The following is a 20,381-nucleotide window of genomic DNA, read 5'->3' on the forward strand; positions in this document are numbered from 1 at the left end:
CACCTCAGTGTCTTCATGCATAAAACAAGAGGAGGAGCCCTTGAGACTGCTGGGGGTGAGAGATAAGGGATGTGTGCACAGGAGACATTCTGCATAAAGCCTTCCAAATGCTGCTTAGTTAGAGGAAACTGACCTCCTCACCTCCTCTCTAGGAGTGGCCCAAATGGCCCCTGACCTGGCGTCACATCCTCCCCTCGATCCTCTGGGTGCCCTGGCCTCTCTCCTGCTCTTCACACATCCTACCGGTGTCCTCTGACCCCAGAACCTCAGTGTGGCTACGGGCTGCACCTGGGTCTCCACGAGGTCATTTCTGACTCCCCACCCAAACTGCACAGTTCAGTCATAGCACCGAACTGCCTGCGGTGACCCCGCTGCTGTTCTGTGTGTTACAGGGGCAGAAACGCACTCCTGCTTCTCCTCAAGCCCTGACCACAGAGCCACTCCTTTTCCAGAGCCCTCCCAAAGCCCAGGTCTCAACTGCCTGCTTCCCAGCCAGGAGGCTGTGTCTGCGGTGGGGCCAGCAGCATCTAGAATCTTAAATCCTGCCTCGGCCTCCCACCCTGACCCAGAGACAGTGACTCTGGTCTCCTCTGGGGACACAAAGCCGCCATCCCCTCATGAGGGTCTGGCAGAGCTCAGCGTCTGTGTGGGCTCGTCACCCACGGGCCCTGGTGTCAGGATCCAGGCTGGGTTAACGTGCTTGGAGGGGTAGCAGGAATAAAGAGACACAGGCAGGAGGAACATCTGTATTTAAAATTCCTCCCCTTCATTCTCTTCTTCAAATGAATCAGTCCCCACTTCCTCATAATCCTTCTCCAGGGCAGCCAGGTCCTCCCGGGCCTCGGAAAACTCGCCTTCTTCCATCCCCTCGCCGACGTACCAGTGCACGAAGGCGCGCTTGGCGTACATGAGGTCGAACTTGTGGTCCAGGCGGGCCCAGGCCTCGGCGATGGCCGTGGTGTTGCTCAGCATGCACACGGCCCGCTGCACCTTGGCCAGGTCTCCTCCGGGGACCACCGTGGGGGGCTGGTAGTTGATGCCCACCTGGGAACAGAGGACCGAAACGCGGTGGTCAGCGGATAACTCAAGCTGGGGCACCCTGGTCATGTAGTGGGGAGGGTACAGGGCAGCAGGCCTGGATGTGATGAGACAGGATCACATCCCCTCTCTGCCCCCACATCACATCACATATGAAGGTGGGGGGCAGGCAGGTAGAAGTGCATGTGGAAGAGAAAGCAGAAGTAAGGGGACTGGGTGGGGAAATTCGAGGGGGGGGACGAGCTGACAGAAATGCTCCTAGTGAGAAGGTAACAGGCAGGAAGGCCAGGGGTCTCCAAACAGAGGAAATAGCCTGCAAGTGTCAGACATTTTCGGAGAAGGCAATGGCACCCCACTCCAGTACTCTTGCCTGGAAAATCCCATGGACAGAGGAGCCTGGTGGGCTGCAGTCCATGGGGTCGAGAAGAGTCGGATACGACTGAGCGACTTCACTTTCACTTTTCATTTTCATGGATTGGAGAAGGAAATGGCAACCCACTCCAGTGTTCTTGCCTGGAGAATCCCAGGGACGGGGGAGCCTGGTGGGCTGCCATCTATGGGGTCGCATAGAGTCGGACACGACTGAAGCGACTTAGCAGCAGCAGCAGCAGCAGCAGCAGTCAGACATTTTTATCTCTTAAGCGGCAGGAGGAAACAAACTAGCGATATTTTTTCCCTCTCTATACAAATTTAAAAGGAGGTTTCTCTTAAAATACTGTGTTGCCATAATGACACCTGGTTTCGCCTGAAGTTAACTATTCTGAAACCTAGAGATAACCAATGCCTTTTTCTTATGGAAATGTTTGTCTTAAGCTATGCTAATGTGCTATACATTTACCCCAGACTCTGTCTTCAAGTCGGTTCTGCCTCTTGGCTCAGAACCTACTTGACAAACCAGTATGTTATACTCAGATATTGTTCCCCTAATCTATGTAAATGAAACTATTTGTATGGTGGTCTGCCCTTCTTCAAGATTCAAGTTAATCATTTTATGGCCCAGGATAAACCATTTGGTGCCAAGATTATCCCAAAATGCATCTTATGGGTGAGGGGCCTGGTGGCATTCTGAATTTTAAGACATTCGTTTCTTTCATTAACAGACTGCTAGTGACTATATAACATCCAGCGGAAGACTAGCAGGGGGGTACTCTTTCTGCCCCCTTCTGATGCCTATGTCAGAAGCTTTCTCTATCTCCTTTATACTTTAGTAAAACTTTATTACACAAAAGCTCTGAGTGATCAAGCCTCGTCTCTGGCCCCGGATTGAATTCTTCTCCTCCGGGGGCCAAGAATCCCGGCGTCTTTGCGCGATTCAACAACGACCTTCCACTAGGAGACATAAGCAGACAAGTGAGGGTCCGGAATGGGGTCAGGCAGGGGATGTGCACAGTGCCCGGAGATGGAAGTTATTGTGAATTCACTCCTTCCAGGGGAATTTCAGGTTTTCTCTTAGTTATGCTGTGAATAGATTTAGGGCAATTTCTCTGCCAAGGGTGAATTTTGCGTGAGTGAGTGCATGCTCAGTCCTGTCCAACTCTTTGTGATACCACGGACTGTAGCCTGGCAGGCTCCTCTGTCCATGGGATTCTCCAGGCAAGAATATTAGAGTGGGTAGCCATTTCCTCCTCCAGGGGATCTCCCTAACCCAGATATCGAATCTGGGTTTCCTGCATTGGTAGGCGGATTCTTTATCACTGAGCCCCTTGGGAAGCCCCACCAAGGGTGAAGGGTGGTGTTTAAAAGATCACAGAGACATCCTCAAGCAATAAATAAGGAGGTGCAAAAGCTTCTGGGGATGGTGTCTGCATCTACCAGGCCCTCTGCCTCTGGGGTGTGAGGCTTCTTGAAGGAAAAGCATGGAAATCTAAGATCTCCCTGGTGGTCCTGGGGTGAAGAATCCACCTGCCAATGCAGAGGACACGGGAAGACTCCACATGCCTCGGGGCAACCGACCCGGTGCACCACGACTGCTGAGGCTGCGCTACAGACCCCATGCTCTGCAGCAGGAGAAGGCAAAGGCACTGCAATGAGAAGCCCAAGCACCACAACTGGAGAGCAGCCCTGGGCCCTCCAAGCTGGTCTGGCCCAGCTGAAGGGGGGCTACCATCCTGGAAATCTCCCTTCTCCCACACACACTCCAAACCAAGAACTCTGGGGACCTGGGAGGGGCCTCAGGTGACCACTGTGACGACACCCACGGGACACTGAGAACCGGGAGCTGCTCCCCAAATGCCTCTCCTGCCTAGGCCACTGGATCTGCACTGCCAATCTCTTAAACTCACAGCTTTAAAATACAAGTCCTCTTGAGAGGCAGAGGTGGGAGTGGCACCAGGCTACAGAGCCAAGGCGGGTGACCCAGAACGGTCTACCGTTCCTCTTAGACGAAAGCGGCATGGTGGGGGTGGAAGTGACGCTGAGACGGGGGCAGAGGATCAAAGTGAGGGGGGAAGGCAGTGCCACATCGCGTGCCCGCTGGACCAGCCAGCTGTGCTCCCTCTTCAACAGCAGCAGCCCTGGACCCCTGTCAGTGGGGACAGACACCCTGGGGAGTGTGCCACCGCGTGAACTCCAACACCGTCCACCCCCATGGCGTGTGCTTTTCTGAGAAGCAGCCAAAGGTTCCAGCACTGCCTTATCCTTCTGGTCATAACCCCGAACTTCAGCTAGAAGTGGAGGGCCGAGGGGACTTTCCTGGTCCAGTGGTTACGACTTCGCCTTCCAATGCAGGGGGTGCCAGTTCGACTCTTGGTTGGGGAGCTAAGATCACACATGGCTCGTGGTCAAAAAACCAGAAATGTAAAACGGAAGCAGTATTGTGACAAATTCAATAAAGATGTTAAAAAATAAATAAAAGGATGAGAGTATGGGGGCATCGCTTTTTGTTAATTTCTCGACCACCCTTTTTTTGCCTATTTATTTTACTACCAGCTTGTTTTGCTGTTTCTGTTTGAAAGAGAAAATAACAACTCGGGGTAAGATCGTGAATGTTTTCACAAGAGTGACCAGAACTGCCACATTAGGACAGGTGCAGTGCAGAGGAGAGGGTTCCGGCCGAGGGTGGGAGCAGAGCCATGCGGAGGCCACTCGCCCATCAGCGGCTCAGCCAAGAGCCTGGCACATGGTGCCTCGTTTGTGAAAGTCCCACCAGGGAAAACTGAGACGATGAGCTCATCTCTGTCTCCAGCAACTGGCACAGCCTCCCCTGGTGTTCGGTAAACCCCTGAATTATTAAAGGCCTGCCAGAGGGGACTAGCTAACATGAACAGTGGCAGTTGCTCTGATGGTGAACTCTGATGAGAGACCCTGGGCGGAGGCAGTTGCCTGTCCAGCCAGGGCAACTCAGAGAGACAGCTCCCAAGAGCATCCTTGGTCCTGAGAGCTGAGGTCTTTTATCCCCCCAGTGACCCACAGAACGCAGACCTACAACCGGCTCCCAGCTCACTCCTGCTTTGTGGAAACGTCAGGGCTTCATAATGTAAGCGAATCACAGCCATATAATAACCATAAAATTTCTTATCCTTACTCTAAATTGATGAAAACATACAAGGTGAACAATTTTTCAAAACAAACTGGGGAGAAGGACACATGCTTTGTTAGAGGAGGGAACTGCACCTCTTCTCTGGCAACTTGAATAATCCGGTCACTGCATTCTCTGATCTGGGGTCAGATCAGGGCCACCCCCACCCGCTCGGCCCGGTTAGCCCACCTGCACACACTGGCCTCAGTTCTCTCCTGCCAGACCTCTGAGATGCTTGCAGACCATCCTGTGGGAGCGGTGGGCCCTCCCCCTTTGCAATACTGCCCCTCCCCTCTTCCAGTAACCGCCCCCCTCCCAGGCTCTCCAGGCCTAAAACAAGCGCCTGAACGAATGAATGAATGAATGAAATTAGCATTACACTGGCCTACGCCCCTCTCCCCGTGTTGTCCCAAAGCTCCCTGGAACCAGTGTCAGCCCAGGACCCCAGTCTCCACCCGTTCCTCCCGATCCTTGGTTTCCCTCTGCTTCTCTAGCTGTCTGTCTCCATCGTGTCCCCTGCTCTCACCTTGAAGCCCGTGGGACACCAGTCCACAAACTGGATAGTCCTCTTGGTCTTGATGGCGGCAATGGCGACGTTCACGTCCTTGGGCACCACGTCCCCCCGGTAGAGCATGCAGCAGGCCATGTACTTGCCGTGGCGAGGGTCGCACTTCACCATCTGGCTGTTGGGCTCAAAGCAGGAGCTGGTGATCTCGGCCACGGACAGCTGCTCGTGGTAGGCCTTCTCGGCTGAGATGATGGGCGCGTAGGTGACCAGTGGGAAGTGGATGCGGGGATAGGGCACCAGGTTGGTCTGGAACTCGGTCAGGTCCACGTTGAGGGCGCCGTCAAAGCGCAGGGAGGCCGTGATGGAGGACACGATCTGGCTGATGAGCCGGTTGAGGTTGGTGTACGTGGGCCGCTCGATGTCCAGGTTGCGCCGGCAGATGTCGTAGATGGCTTCGTTGTCCACCATGAAGGCGCAGTCCGAGTGCTCCAGGGTCGTGTGCGTGGTCAGGATGGAGTTGTAAGGCTCCACCACGGCCGTGGAGACCTGGGGGGCCGGGTAGATGGCAAACTCCAGCTTGGACTTCTTGCCGTAGTCCAGGGAAAGCCGCTCCATGAGCAGAGACGTGAAGCCCGAGCCGGTGCCGCCCCCGAAGCTGTGGAAGATGAGGAAGCCCTGCAGGCCCGAGCAGGCATCTGTCTGGGAGAGGAGGACACGGACAAAGCTCTGAGGACACCCTTGCGTGGGCACCGGCAGACGGCCTTCGCTGTCCGCCTGCTCCATCCCACAACATTTTCAAGTGGGTGAAATCAAACCGTCCTTGCGGAAGTCAGAAAACACACAGGAGCTGCAGCACTCTTGGGAGGAACGGCTGAAATACGGGGCAGCAAACACGCTCTCGCCTCCAGGTCCACGAAGCTTCCAGCCCAGTGGCCTGTTTGCACCAGGAATGAGGTTCCGAAACCATGGTGGTTAAGGACTTTGCCCCGTGTGGACCCCAGCTCCTTGCCCCTTTCCCTGACCCTGTCCTTTGATTCTGTGGAAACTGCAGGCTTATACAGCCCAGCCCAACCATGCAAGGTGGCTCAGGGTACCAATTTCAGAGGGATAAATGGGTCAGAGACCCTGAGATTTAACATCACCTTTGCCATTTCCCAGCTGTAAATATTCGAGCAAGTTACTGAACCCTCCAGACTCATGTTTCTTCTTAAAGTGCGGACAATAAACACATTCCTCTCATAAATAAGGTTACTGTAATCGTTCAGTGAGAAGTCCTACTGTGATCAGCAAGGACAGTGAGCTCTCACTAGATCTAAGAGAGTTCGCACGTCATGGAACTTCCCCGCTGGACGTGATCTATGACTGTGTTCAGTTGGATGTTCTGAACTTTGGGGATCGCAAATGACTTTGCGACTGATGACCCCCATGAACTCTGCTCTAAACAGGAAAGGTGAACACGCGAAAACGCGGCACCCTTAGCTCCCAAGTCAAGAGCCCCTGATCAAGCTTGCCTCTCCACTGTACAGATTAGGAACGAGGCTCAAGTAGACAAGTGACTCCCTGAGCTTCCCAGTCAAACCAACCCAGCTCAGATCTTGACTCAGCCACTTTCTAGCTGGGGGACCCAGACCAAGTCACTGAATCACTCAGGCTCTCTATTTCCCCAACTGTAAAGTCCAGGCACGAGATCGCCTTTGTATGGTTGTTTAGGGGATTAAACAAAGGAACGTATGTGACATTTGTAATAGCATCTGTAAAGTGCTGAAATAGATCAACAGTCTTCCTCTTCTCCTCCAAGTTAAATGCCTTGTTAAGTGAAATAAATTCACCTTTTCAACCTGCTCAAAATAAAACAAAAAAATGCTTTGAAACCTGTTGCTGCCATCCAGCAAAGAGTTCCACCTTCCTCACCCCTGGGATTTCTCCCCACCACCACCGCAGAGCATCCATACGTGCTACCAGGCACCAGCCTGGAGGGCAGCCCACATGGCCCAGGAGGAGGAAGGGGCGCCAACCCAGCACATGCCTCTTACGGAACACAAGCAGAAATTCCCAAGTCTCAGGTGTTTATCCTGCAGCCGGGGGCCACGTCCTCCCGCCGGCCTGTCGACCTTGGCGGGCTCTCCAGCTCCCCGCCCTGCACACACGTACCAGCTTGCGGATGCGGTCCAGCACCAGGTCGATGCTCTCCTTGCCCACCGTGTAGTGGCCCCGGGCATAGTTGTTAGCTGCGTCCTCTTTTCCCGTGATCAGCTGCTCCGGATGGAAGAGGTGGCGGTACGTTCCGGCCCGAACCTCATCTACGGAGAGAGGGCGACCATCAGTCTTACCCCTGGTTCCCAGAGGAGACACCCCCCTCCCACGAGAACACACGATACCCCTATCTACTAAATTCCACTGAGGTGGAATAGATAACCCCAGAATACATTTGCGAGGCTAAGGGAATTCCAGGGTAACACAGGCTCCAATAGAGCAGTAGCCTGGGACTCAAGCAGCAGTGAGAAACCAGCTGCTCTGCTGGCAGGACCTTAGGGAGCCTTGGGTTTGTTTACAAAGCTGGGCAGATACCAAGTCTGACTGCCCGGACCCCCAAGGCTTCCCTCCAGTTTTTCCTTCATGCTGCAAAATTTACCCCAGAATATAACCACCTTCACTTGCCTCCAGATGCTTCAGGGACACAGGGAAAGATTCAGAATGACCTGCTCCCAGGCTTCCCTGGGATTGTCCCAGCCCTAACTTCCATCTCCAGAGGCAACAATACACATCAGGCATTAGAGATATTTCAGAACAACTTGGAAGCAAAGCTGTGTTCCAGGTTCCAGAAGAGCCAGAGCCCGAGAGTGGTTCCAGTGGCATGGGGGCTCTGCTCACCTCTTAGGCCCACCAAAGTGGACACCCAGCGGACCAGGGTGCCTTAGGCCCCACCGCCACCCCCTCTCCTCTACAGCACCCCTCTGCTCCTCCAGGGAGAGCACGCATCTGTGCAGCGGCCCAGGAAGGTCATCTGTCCTTTCTATATTGGTACAAGTGTCCAAAAGGTGGAGGGCCTGGTGTCTGTGGCCCCAGAAACAGTGCTCAGGCCCTAAAGGCAGTGCCCAGACACCCCTGGGGACTCATCCGTCTTTGCTGGTGAGCAGGCTTTGAAGCTGAGGAAATGCTGATGAACAGTGTGGACTGAACCAGGGGCGCTGTGGGCTTGGCGGCAGGGAGAACAAGAATCCTGCCTTGACACAAGTCAGTACTCCTGTTTCCCTAAGATCCAGACGAGGTTCACTCTAACCTCCATCAACCTCGGGCTGTAAGAGAAAGTGCCTGCTGCTATTTGGTCTCGTGTGTGAGAGGCTGCAAAGTTACACCAGGCCCACCAGGACGGACTGCAATCAGTGCAGAATTGGAAACATACACTTTGGGAAACTGACTATGTGAGGGCTTCTTATAATTTCTGAAATTACTGGTATTTTTGATTCTTAGTATTTAGTGAACAATCTTGGCAATTTTGGTCTGCCTAAGCAGTTTTGGGGGGAGAGCACCAGGCTGGAGCTTTAATGGAGGAGCAGAGACCTCTGATCCCCACTTGAGACCCCGAGACTGGGGAGGGCTCCAGGAACCAAGAGTCACATAGGGTGAGGGTGGGGGTCTGGAGGGTCACCCTTCCATGGGGAGGTCAGCCTCCCAAGCCTCCCCAGACACCACGGTGGACCACAGCACCATGGTGGACCACAGCCTCTGCAGCCTGGTGCTGCTCCTGGGCAGGACCCTGGCCCACACTCACCCACCACTGTGGGCTCCAGGTCGACCATGACGGCCCGGGGCACGTGCTTCCCATTGCCGGTCTCGCTGAAGAACGTGGTGAAGGAGTCATCGTCATGGATCTTGCTGGCCTGCGCACCAAAGGTGCCATCGGCCTGGATGCCATGCTCCAGGCAGAAGAGCTCCCAGCAGGCATTGCCGATCTGGACCCCAGCCTGGCCCACGTGGACGGATATGCATTCCCGCTGCAGGCAGAGAGCAGGCCAGTCAGAGCCCCAGCCGGCCTCTGCCCAGGCCCCCAGGCCCAGCCTCTGAGGGCGTGTCCCTCCCTAGCACTTGGCAGGCAGGACACCCTGCACCTGCCCAGCAGGTGGGCTCTGGGCCCCATGGCATGTGGATCAAGACTCGGTTCCAAGGAAGAACCCCAGCTCCATGGTTTGCTGTGAGGGTGGCTTTCCACGGTTAATCCTTTGTGTCAAGAAAAGGAAAGAGAGGGCCAGCCGCACAGATGAAACAGATGAAATTCCCAACCACAGGTGGACTCCTGCACCGGTGAAGCCGGTCCAAGAAGAACCAGTGAGAACAGCAGAATCCATCCTCGAATCCACCGCTGTGCCTGGTGCACTGATCATGTTCCTCCCTCAGCCAGAGTCTCCCAGACGCTGTCTCTCACACACACACGCACACACGCACACGCACACACACACGCACACACTTCACATCTCCCCATCACTGAGCAGAGAAACACTCACGGGAAGACTGTGTCTTGGAGTCTGTATCATGGGTGTCATTACTGTTTCATATACAAATGTAGGAATAAGAAAGGGTCAGTACAGGAGCTTCCCTGTGGGTCCCAGCAGTTAAGACTCTGCCCTCCCAACGCAGAGGGCCTGGATTCAATCCCTTGTCAGGGAATTAGATCCCACATGTTGCAACTCACAGCTGGTACAGCCAAATAAATAAATAAATATTTAAAATAAACATTTATTTTTTAAAAAACAGGATCAGCACATCAGCAGAGAAGGGCTGGGAGGGGACAGGCAAGCTAAGTCTCGTCTGTGGCCACCATAACCTATTCCCTCACCCATCAGGCCAAGAGCCAAATAAAGCTGACCTTCAGAGGGTCCTTCTCCGTGTTGTGGTGTGAAGCCACAATTACATGATTGGTTCTGGTACTAACAGCTTAGGATGGGGAGGGGTGCGTGTGTCTCAATGTGTGAAATGATAAATGTGTGGGTGTATGTTTGTAAGAGTGTGATTGTGAGTGTGTTCGAGAGTGGCAGTGTGTATGTGTGTGCAGACGTGAGTGTGTGTGAGTGTGTTATGGTTCTGCTGGGACGGTGTGCCCATCACCCCCCATGCCCCTCCAGGGAAGCTCTGGCCTCACAAGGAGCCTCTGTGCCTGGGACAGAGCTGGGCCGGGAACCATGTGCCTGGTGTGTGGCCTTCTATTCTTATCCATGACCCGAGCTGGCATTTTCCAGCTCCAGGGAAACCAAGCGTGGTGTACAGCCTCCAGAGACCAGGGCTGGGCAAGGGGTGTGGGACTCCTGGGACCCTGGGGCTCTCCCGGTGTGGGTGTGGGGTGGTCAGAGGCATCAGGACCCAGTGCCCTAACGCTGCTGTGCAATGTGCACGCCGGTCTCTGTGCTGTTTGGCCTCCGGGTGTCACAGAGGCCTGGCCAGGAATACAACCGGCCATGTTTCCGTGAGCCTGTTGGACAGGAAAGGGCTTTGCTCACGAATCTTGCCTCTCAAGTTACGAGCTGTGCTGTGTGGGCTGGGCTGAGGTACATAACCTCCCTGCGTGTGAAAAGCACAAGTCACCATGATCACTTCTGCTATGGTCAGCCTTGTCTTCAGCATCATCATCATGCATTTTCATCCCTGTAGCCTTACTCTCCCCTGGAAGATGCACCCATGGGAAGCCGGAGACCTCAGGCTGCCCCTCCTCCTACAAGGAAAGGGCTTCGTCCTAGGGCTCGATTCAGGCCTGAGGAAGCAGGATCCTTCCCCAAGAACCCCCGAATCCAGCAGCTACCAACTGGACCACACTTTCACAGGAAGCCATGGCCTCCTCGGGGGTGGGGCATGTGAGCGAGGGGACCTGGAGAGGCCTGAAAGGAGCTGGTCCCACATGCTGTCCTGTGGCTCCACCCCCAACCATCTCCAGGCGCCCCCCTCCCCTTCCTGGGTGCTCTGGGACTTTCTGGAAGGACGCGGGGGTATTTCAGGAAGATCAAAGGTGAGAGGAGAAGACAGAAGGATCTGAAGTCCTGAAGACCACCAACGTGGGGACGCAGATGTTCACACATCGCTTTAACCTCATGCGAGTCAATACGCCACTCTCTATAGCAGAAATCAGCCTCACACATGGGCACACGACATTCAGGAGGAGGGAGCTGGTTTCCTTGTCAAACTAATTCACAAGAGTAACTGGAGGCATGAGATAGACTCAGAAATAACTGATGGGCCCATAGATGCCTCCAGGGCGTCCTCTCAGCGCCAGTCTCCACCAGCAGAAAGCAGGACTCCCTGGGATGGGGAGGTCCAGGTCTGGGGCAAGGAACACACAAGACGATCCCCTGTGAGGACCTTCTGTAACACCATGGGGAGCCCAAGAGCACAGACCCAGAAAGGGCTCAGAAACCACAAGAGGCTCCCTAGGCCAAAGGTGAAACAACCCGAGGGTCAGAAAGAGGAACAGCAGTAGTCAACGGAAACAGGATGGACACGCAAAAATCCACAAGCCCTTCATGTTGTTAAGAAAAAAAGCCCACAGGAGAGAAACGCATCTACCTATCCAAACAGCCCTGTTGATGAGGGAGAGCATTTCTTTTAACAGAAGACAGTGAGCTAGTCAGGGTGGAAGGAATAATACACTAAGAAATATTGCATACAATAGTTTCTAATTATATAGTTGATTTGGACAAGGACTGAAGGGGAACTAGATGTTCACAGAGTGCCAAAGAATCACTGTTACTTACAGGTCACAAGGGGAAGTTAACTTCAATGGTTACCGGCCTCTGACCCTGGGATGGATTGTAACCTCTGACCCTGGGATGGATCGTAACCCCACGGCAGCAAGAAAACCGATAATGCAGTAGGACACGCACACCTCCCAGGAAAGCTTCTTGTCAGCCTTAACAATACTGTATATTAACACATACATATGGAACATAGAAAAATGGTACAGAGGAACCTGTTTGCAGGGCAGGAATAGAGACCCAGATGTAGAGAATGGACGTGTAGACACAAAGGGGGATGGGAGGATGGGACAAATTGAGAGAGCAGCGTTGACACATACACCCTGCCGCGTGTAAAACAGGCAGCAACGGAAAGCTGTCGTACAACCCAGGGCGCTCAGCTAAGGGCCCTGTGATGATCTAGAGGCTGGAACGGGGGACGGGCTGGGAGGGAGGCTCAGGAAGGAGGGGACATATGTGCACATGTAGCTGATTCACTTTGCTGTACAGCAGAAACTAACACAACACGGTAAAGCAATTACACTCCAATAAAAAAATAAAATTTGTTAAAACTTAAATACTCAGCCTTAATGTATTAAGCCCTTTATAAGTAGCTCCCACTTTATAGAAAACACAGGGATCCAGGGATAAGAGACACTACGAGCATGAATCCACAAGCTGGTAAGTTCCGCAGGGCAACTGACCCGATCTTCTCAACTCATGAAAATCAAAGGTGAGGGAGGAATAGACCCACATCAAGGGGAACTTAAGAAACATAACATACACACAGCGTGTGTGAATGTTAACTCAATTCTGGTTTGAACAAATCAAAATATTTGAGGGGATAAATAGAGAAACGGATTGATTTTGTTAAGCATGATAATGAAAGTGTAGTTAAGTATCGAAAAGCTCTTATTTTTAGAGTCACTTCTGAAGCATTTAGGGTAAAATGTCATGACATCTACATTTGACTTGACTTCAACAAGCACAGCAGATAAACATGGCAGAAAAATAGCAATGATTAAATCTGGACGACGGGTATGCAGGCGACACGCTGCCATGCTTCTCTGAAGGGTTGACAGCTCTCATGCTGACAACCCAACATTAAAGACAGGAGACAGCGAGGTCCAGGTGAGGCCCGATCGACAAGGGTGCGTTGACATAGCAACCCATCGACAAGGGCCAGGCCTGTCCTGTCCCTTTCCACTTCGCCATTCATTCAGCTGGCAATTACCAAGAGCCCAGTTTGTCGGGCAAACAAGGGCTGTAAAGTTACACACGGGAGACTTCCTTGGCGGCCCAGTGGTTAGGACTCAGGTGCTGTCACTGCTGGGGACAAGGGTCCAATTACCGGTTGGGCAACTAAGATCCCGCAAACCACACAGCACAGCCAAAATAAATAAATAAATAAAATAAAGTTACACAAGGAAATCACCAGTGAAATGAAGTTAGGCGAGGCCCCCAGTGCTAACATCTGTGCCCCGTTTGCACCTGCCCTGAGGGGACAAGGATCCCACCCGCTTCTCCAGCGACTCTTTCTTGTCACCACCTCCCATTCCTGCCTGGAGGTTCTACACAGAAAAGCCAGGAGCATGTCCAGTGCTGACAGCCTTGGGGGCGGCTCTCATGCCCAAGACAGGTAACCAGGGAGTTTTGTGAGCTCAGAGCCTTCAGAAGCTCGAGCCAGGCCAGCCTCACAGGTCATCTAATACGATTCCCACCCCTTGTTTTACAGATGAAGAGGCTGAGGCTCAGACAGGTAAAGGACAGACTGGGGATTTCGCAGCTCTGTAAGGAAAGAGCCTGGGCTGAAATCCAGACCTTCTGACCTCTGCAGAGTCCTCTCCTGGACACCACCCTGGACCCTTGCCTCGTTCTCACTCTTGAGCCCCCAGGGCCCAGGGGCCACACCCCCACACCATCATCAGCCCCCCACGCCCTCGTCAGCCCCCCACGCCTACATTGGCCCCCCATGCCCACAGCGGTCCACCATGCCCACGGCAGCCCCCACGCTCATTGCAGCCCAAGCCTGACAGCTGGAGCCCAGGAAAGCTTGTACAACAACACTCCAGACCAGAAAAAGCTCAACTGCAGAGAGAACAGAAGAGAACGGCTTGGTGTGGGCGCCTCAGAAAATAGGCCACCCTTCCTGGAAGAACCTAGCCTGTGCTCAGGGCCTGGTGTTGGGGGGTTGGGGAGAGGCTGGTGTGTGCTGAGGAGGGTGCTGGTGTGTGCTGGGGGGGATGGGGGCTGGTGTGTGTTGAGGCGTGGGGGCAGGCCTAGTGTGTACTGAAGGAGAGGGGGGTGGAGAGAGGTGGGGCAGGGCTGGTGTGCACTGAGAGGGAGAGGGGTGTGCTGACCCAGCAGACGGTATTTACATCAAGTGTTTGCTCCAAACTCATGGTTGGTTCAGATTCCCTCTCTGGCCGGCAGAGCTCAAGCTTTCTTTCTCACACTGTTCCTCCCCCAGTTCTATCCTGACTCTGGGCTCGTAGAGCTGACTCCAGCTCTCTGCTCTTGGGACCGTGAGAGGAATGGGGTCCCCTCTCGGCCCAGCAACCCAGGGGGTGAAGGTGAGGGAGATGGAGGGTCTTAACACAGGAGCTCCCTTCCCCAAGCAAAGTATGACACCCCTACCCAGACCTAGTGTTGGGTGATGACAGAAGTGCCCTGCTCTATCCACTCCTGCAGCAGATCTACAGCCAAGTGCACAAGAGGGCATCGAGAGGGGCTGGGCCAACTCCTGCTCACCCTTCAGCATGCTCACTCATCGCCCTCTCCTGTTGGAGGTCTGGAAGCCCCCACACCAGCACGGGCCACCTCCCCTTCAGCACTGTATCGCATGCTCCTAGCTAACCGTTCACTGTTCGACTTTCCTGGTGGACAGCAAGGAGCCCCTGTTTTCTTGCCAGATTCCCAGCATCGAGTACAGGGCTTGAATGCAGCAGGTGCTCAATAAATTCAGGGGTGACTGGAATGAAAACCCTGCTTAACAAGGAGCGGGTGGCCAGGGCCTGCAAGGCAGTGGACGCTAAAGGAAGAAAAAACAGCTTCTGGCTTGGTTTCCTGGGGGGAGGACTATTTGCAGGCTGCGTGGAAAATTCAGACAGGCTGGTAGGATCTGGGGCATTTCAGCTGGATTTGGAGCAGGAGAATTTAGGGCAGCTCCCACGGACTGCTTAGGCTGTCCGAAGTCTAGGCTGGTGGAGGCCGTGTGCCCATGACCATCCTCCATGGAGAGGGTGCCCAGCTCTGCAGAACAGTAGGAAAAATGTGCTCCAGACTTGACAGTGCTGGTCTAACTCCACGGCCAGAATGTCAACCTTATATGATTTCTATTTTAATATTAATTGTTTCTTTTTCATTTGTTCTCAGAGAACTCAGACACGTTAATTGCAGTCCTCTGCAGAAGCAGGCTCTGGAGCTTTAAAAATGGTTTTGAAGTACCACAAGCCAGCAAAACGGGCATATTATCTTGGAAGGGAACTGACAGGCCAGCAGTGAGGGCCAGTGAAAACCCGGGACCAGGCCACATACCCCGACCACCTGTGTGTCAACCCACACGGTTGCCCTCAGGAAGCTTACTCCTAGGCCCACGTACTTCCAGCTGTCAGGCTGGGATGATGAATCATGCCAGGATCCAGGTCAGAGACAACGGGTGAAAAGCAGAGCCAGGGTTCCCGAGGGATGATTAAAGCAAGAACAACATGATTCCTGGGAGGCTGCGTTATCTCTTCTCAAAATCCTTCAATTAGATCATATTTGGACTCAGAGAACAGATAGCAAGCTGGCGACAGCAGGAACAAAGTCGACCTCAGTTAACATCAGGTGAGGACTCAGATGGCCGGCGTTGCAGCCGGGCAGCAACAAGGTACCACAGGCGGCCTGGGGAGCGGCCGGGCCGGTCACAGACTCCCAGACTCTTTAGACACTATGAGGCCAAAGGCCCTTGAGCTTCAGCCGACACTCAGGTCAGGCAAAGGAGAGAGCAAGCAAGCTTTAATCAGCCACACGTGGTGCCCACTGTCCTCCCGGTCTCTTCCACACGCAGCTCATCACAGAGAAATTCTAACAGGAAGACGCCAAAGGGGGACGTTGGCCTCAAAGACCACGGAGAGCACTGTGGGTCCCTGGTGGCCAAAGGCAAAAGCAGTGTCCACCCCATCCCAGAGCGCCACATCCTCCCACCCACCCCATCACTAGCCCTGTACGTGCCAGCTCTTTCCTTCTCAAAACCTATTTTAACTTCCCCTCTTCCTTTCAAGGTCACCAAGACACCCCTCAGAGAGGACAGAGCGTCACCCCTGGGCTCTGCGTGGGCCCAACCGAAGCCTGGATGCTTCCTATGGACACACTGCCGACGTGCCTAGGGACCTCAGGGGACCCGTACTTAGTGATGGGAAGGGAGAACAGTGCAGTGGCCGCAGCCCCCGCAGGTGCCGAGCTGGAAGACACGCCTGGACTCTGCAGCGCTCAGCCACAACACCTCCACAGGGGAGCCCGCAGAGGCCTGCGGACGCAGAAGCAGTGTCCATCTCACCCCGAACACTCTGCCCTCTAGCCTCTCAGCTCTGCAGGAAGACAGGCTCTTTGTTGCCATCTGATGTCAGTTCCCCCCCAGAATGCACAGGCATGCTGGTAACCCAGGAGGAGAGCAGTGAGCAGGCTGTGCCCTCATCCCCTGTGAGCCACAGACACTTTCTCTGAGGCCTGGAGTCACTGACACCGAGACAGGTGTCACAGCCTTGGCTCCCAGGAGAACTGCTTGCCAGACGGACCCTGGGAGCAGACTGGGATGCTCAGTTACAGGGTTAGTTATAAAATCCTCACTTAGAACCTAAGAAATGCCGAGCCCATCCTCAACATGGGCAGCCTTCCCAGCCGTCCAGAGGGGAGTCCAGACACTGTGGAAGGAAAGTCCTTCTGCACGGGTGGGACTTTGGGGCCGGGTGTGCCCCAAAGTCATCCTAGGGTTTTAGGAACAAGTCAAGGGGTTTTTAAAAAGAGATCCTGAAACTGGGTCATTTGTAGTGATGTGGATGAACCTAGAGTCTGTCATAGAGTGAAGTCAGTCAGAAAAACAAATATCATATATTAATGCATACATATGGAATCTAGAAAAATGGTACAGATGAACCTATTTGCAGGGCAAGGATAGAGATGCAGACATAGAGGACAGACACGTGGGCATGGGGGTGGAGGGAGGATGGGACAAACTGAGAGTGGAGTACTGACATACGTACACCGCCATACGCAAAACAGACAGCTAGCGGGAAGCTGTGTGCAGCACAGGGAGCTCAGCTCGGCGATGACCTAGAGGGTGGGATGGAAGACGATGGGGGCGGGGAGGCTCAAGAAGGGGGAGATGCATGTATGCATATAGCTGATTCATGTTGTTGTACAGCAGAAACTAACACAACATTGACAAGCAATTACACTCCAAAAAAAGGAAAAAAAGAGGTTCTGTAAGTGTGAAACAGTCAACCAAAAAATGTCTTCCCATCAAGACAGTGCTGCCCATGTATATAAATGCTCCAAATAGAACCTGTTACATAAAATTCAGTGTTTCAAAACAAAGAGTCTCTTTCCAAAACATTCAGCCATAGATTTTCAGTTAAATATCTTTCAGATTCTGTAGCACATTTAAAACAAGGTTTTTACTTTACATTTTTTTATTTGCTAGATATTTTCAGAAACCTGCCTATTGAGTGCACGTTGATGTCTGTTTAGAGAGCTGGATTTGGGTCCTGGGATCCCCTCACTGCAGCTTTTAGGTGAGAATTGGAACACGTAAGAGGCAGCACTCTGAAAATTACACAGCACTAGCTATGTGCTGGATATTATAAATATTAAATATCAGATCTTGAGTGAGCTGCCTGGGATGTGGTTCAGAATAACGGGGGAGGCGGGGGTGGCGGTGGAGTGAATGAAGTAAGACTCATCATTAAGTAGATAATTGTTGAAACTGGTTGAGGCATATACAGGGGTTCATTATAATGCTCTCATTTTGTATATGCTTGGATTTCTCTGCAATGAAAAGGTTAAAATAGTAAAGCTAGGTGGAGCTTTGAAAATTTGAACCATAACCCCTCTTCATTTTGGAGATGAGAAAAACTACTTCAGAGAGATTAAGTGACTTGAAGTCACATAGCTAGCTGCAAAGCCAGGAGCCCCAAACTCCAGAAACCCCTGGCTCTGGGCTCCCTCTATGACCCCTGTCCTCAGGCAGGGGTGGACTCCTCTGGCCACTGTCCCAGTATTCCCTGGGAGCCTGCTCTGGGGAGCAGGCCTGGAGCTCGGATGGGCAGAGCTGGGGCCAGAGCCAGGGGCCCTGGGCACTTTCCAGAATGAGGAGGAGGGAGGTTCTCACCTGTCCTGCTGGCCACTGACACTGGAGGAGGAGTGCCAGGACAGCCTGACCTTGGCCTGCCAGTCAAGCTGACGCCGCCCCCTCCCCCAGTCAATCTTGCCACCCTCCCTGAGCCCCAGACAGCCGGGCCTCCAGTCCACGAGATTTCTGGGTTCTTTGTGTTTTGAGGCATCAGGGTGAAGTGGACTGGCAGCAAATTTTACCCACCCCAGGACTCAGGGGACAAGGGGAGGGCCTCGGGCTGGTGGGACCGCTCCAGCAAGTGAGATCCCAGTCCCAGAGGAGAGGGAGACAGACAGATGGTGTGGGCACCGCAGCCAGGGTAGGAAAGGAAAGAAGTGGTCTGAAACCCTGTGTGCCAAAGTCCTCTGGCTTTGACCCGCTTGAAAAACTGGGGAGCTGGAAGCAAGTGCCAGGGCCTGGGAAGCTGAGCTGTAGGTGGAAGTGTCCCAGACCCAAGCCAGATGGCCCCGGGGTGGGAAAGAAGGAAGCCCCCAGCGTGGGGCTCTGTCACACTTGGTTGGTGGGACCTGACCCAGTGCCTGGCCCAGCCCCCACCCCCAAGTCGGGAATCCCGGACTGCCTGCCCAACCCCACCCCGCCGGCCCCGTCTCCCCCACCGGGCCCCTGAGTTGCCCCACGGTGATGTCTCCGAACCTAACCTCCCCTGGTCCCCTTCTCCTCACCTGCGTGCACAAATCTCTCTTTAGGCGCAACTCGCCCCAGACTCTACTTTCTCTCTAGGAAAAGGCCACTGGCACCAGGTGGGTGTCCCCCCCCCACCCCGCGCGAGGGTATGAACCCCTCGACCTTGAACTGACACCCCTAGAAGACTTCGAGCTCCGCGGACCCAAAGCGCTAGCTGTCAGCCGCGGAGGAGAGCGGCTCTGGGGTGGGCGCCCCCACTCTCTTCCCTCCCCATCCGCGGCCCAGCGTCCCCCGCGCCCCGGCCCCGCAGGCTCACCATCGTGGCCGCTCCAGTAGCCCGTTCGCTCCCGCCTGGGCCTGCCCACCCCAACTGCTCCAGATACAGCCGCCTCCGCTGTTGTGACACCGGGAGGGAGGGTGCCGGGGACAGGCATACTGGGCCAGCAGCTGCCCCGCAGCATCACAGAGCTGGGAGGGAGGGACCGGACAGGTCACAATCGCTCCGCCCCACCGGCCCGCCGGCGGCTCCGACTCCGCCCGCGGAGCAGCGCGCAGGGGTGGGGTGGGGGGCCGGTTCCTGCACTGCGCTCGGCTCGATCATACTTTGTGACCCCAGCTGCCCAGGAAGGAAATGCAAAGTGCTGTTTGAGTTAAGTGTTCACGCTCCCAAACTTTAATCCTCTTCCTGCGGCAGGAAAGGCAGCTGGTTGGGGTTGGGTGCGCGCAGACACCCCCAACCCAGGAGGGGGCGGCAGGTTGGGAGCAGGGCTCTCGGTGGGAGGGACGGGCTCCAAGCTCAGCTCTGGAGCTGCTCATCACCTCGGCTCTGAAGCCCTTGCACCTGCCCCTAGGCTGGCCTGGCTGTTGGGGAATTCACTGAGATAACGGTGAGACTCTCTCCGACCCACCGCCGCAGGAGGTAACTCTCAGTGCGTCTCTGTTCCCGCTTCTACTCCTCTGTCCCTGGACATCACCCCTCCACCATTATTTTCAAGTCTCTTTCTCCATCCGTTTATCATCTCTCGCTCTTCCTACTTTAAAGTCCAGAATGTGCAGAACAACCTCAGGATTTCAGCAGCCTCTTTTTTCTGCCTCTTTGCTAAGACCTTCTCTTGGGGGCAGCAAGTGATGTGGAAGGGCCAAGGGCCTTGCCCCACTCCCCTGGGTTGGGGGTGGTGGGGTGGGGACAATGGGTCTGGCCCTCTCTTCACACTTAAGATTTGGCCATGGGATTGATTACAGTTCCCTCACTTCCCCTCCTCCCCTCCCCAGTTTAGCTGTAAGCATTGCAAACTTCCCCACCAGTCCAAACTGAGCTGAGACAGTAAGGCACTCCAGTCTCTTCTCCCGCTCTCTTCAGGCCCCGCCCACCAAACCCTGAGAGACTCCAGGCAAATACACAGCTTTTCTGCAAGGTGCCACCACACACAGCTGCTCTGGCAGGATTCGATGACTCGCCAAGTGTCCCAGCACACAGATCCACCTTCCCTTCCTGGCTGTCTATCTCCGGCTGGTGGAGAATGAGAACATGATTTTGTAGCAATTTGTTCTGCTGAGCGTCCATTCCTGTGTTGTCTGATCTGT

General features: G+C 54.2%; 1 protein-coding gene across 1 annotated transcript; it reads right to left on the reverse strand.

Annotated features, from left to right (window-relative positions):
- Positions 1–732: 732 nt before the first annotated feature.
- On the reverse strand, positions 733–19,276 carry TUBA8 (tubulin alpha 8). Its single transcript, XM_027540859.1, has 5 exons — positions 19,114–19,276; positions 8,836–9,058; positions 7,215–7,363; positions 5,082–5,762; positions 733–1,044 (listed from the first exon to the last, which is right to left on the reverse strand). Exons 1-5 carry the CDS (start codon positions 19,114–19,116, stop codon positions 751–753), a joined length of 1,350 nt encoding a protein of 449 aa, XP_027396660.1. The 5' UTR covers positions 19,117–19,276; the 3' UTR covers positions 733–750.
- Between the last annotated feature and the right edge of the window lie 1,105 nt (positions 19,277–20,381).

The sequence above is a fragment of the Bos indicus x Bos taurus genome, chromosome 5 (genome assembly GCF_003369695.1).
Source record: "Bos indicus x Bos taurus breed Angus x Brahman F1 hybrid chromosome 5, Bos_hybrid_MaternalHap_v2.0, whole genome shotgun sequence".
Lineage (NCBI taxonomy): Eukaryota > Metazoa > Chordata > Mammalia > Artiodactyla > Bovidae > Bos > Bos indicus x Bos taurus.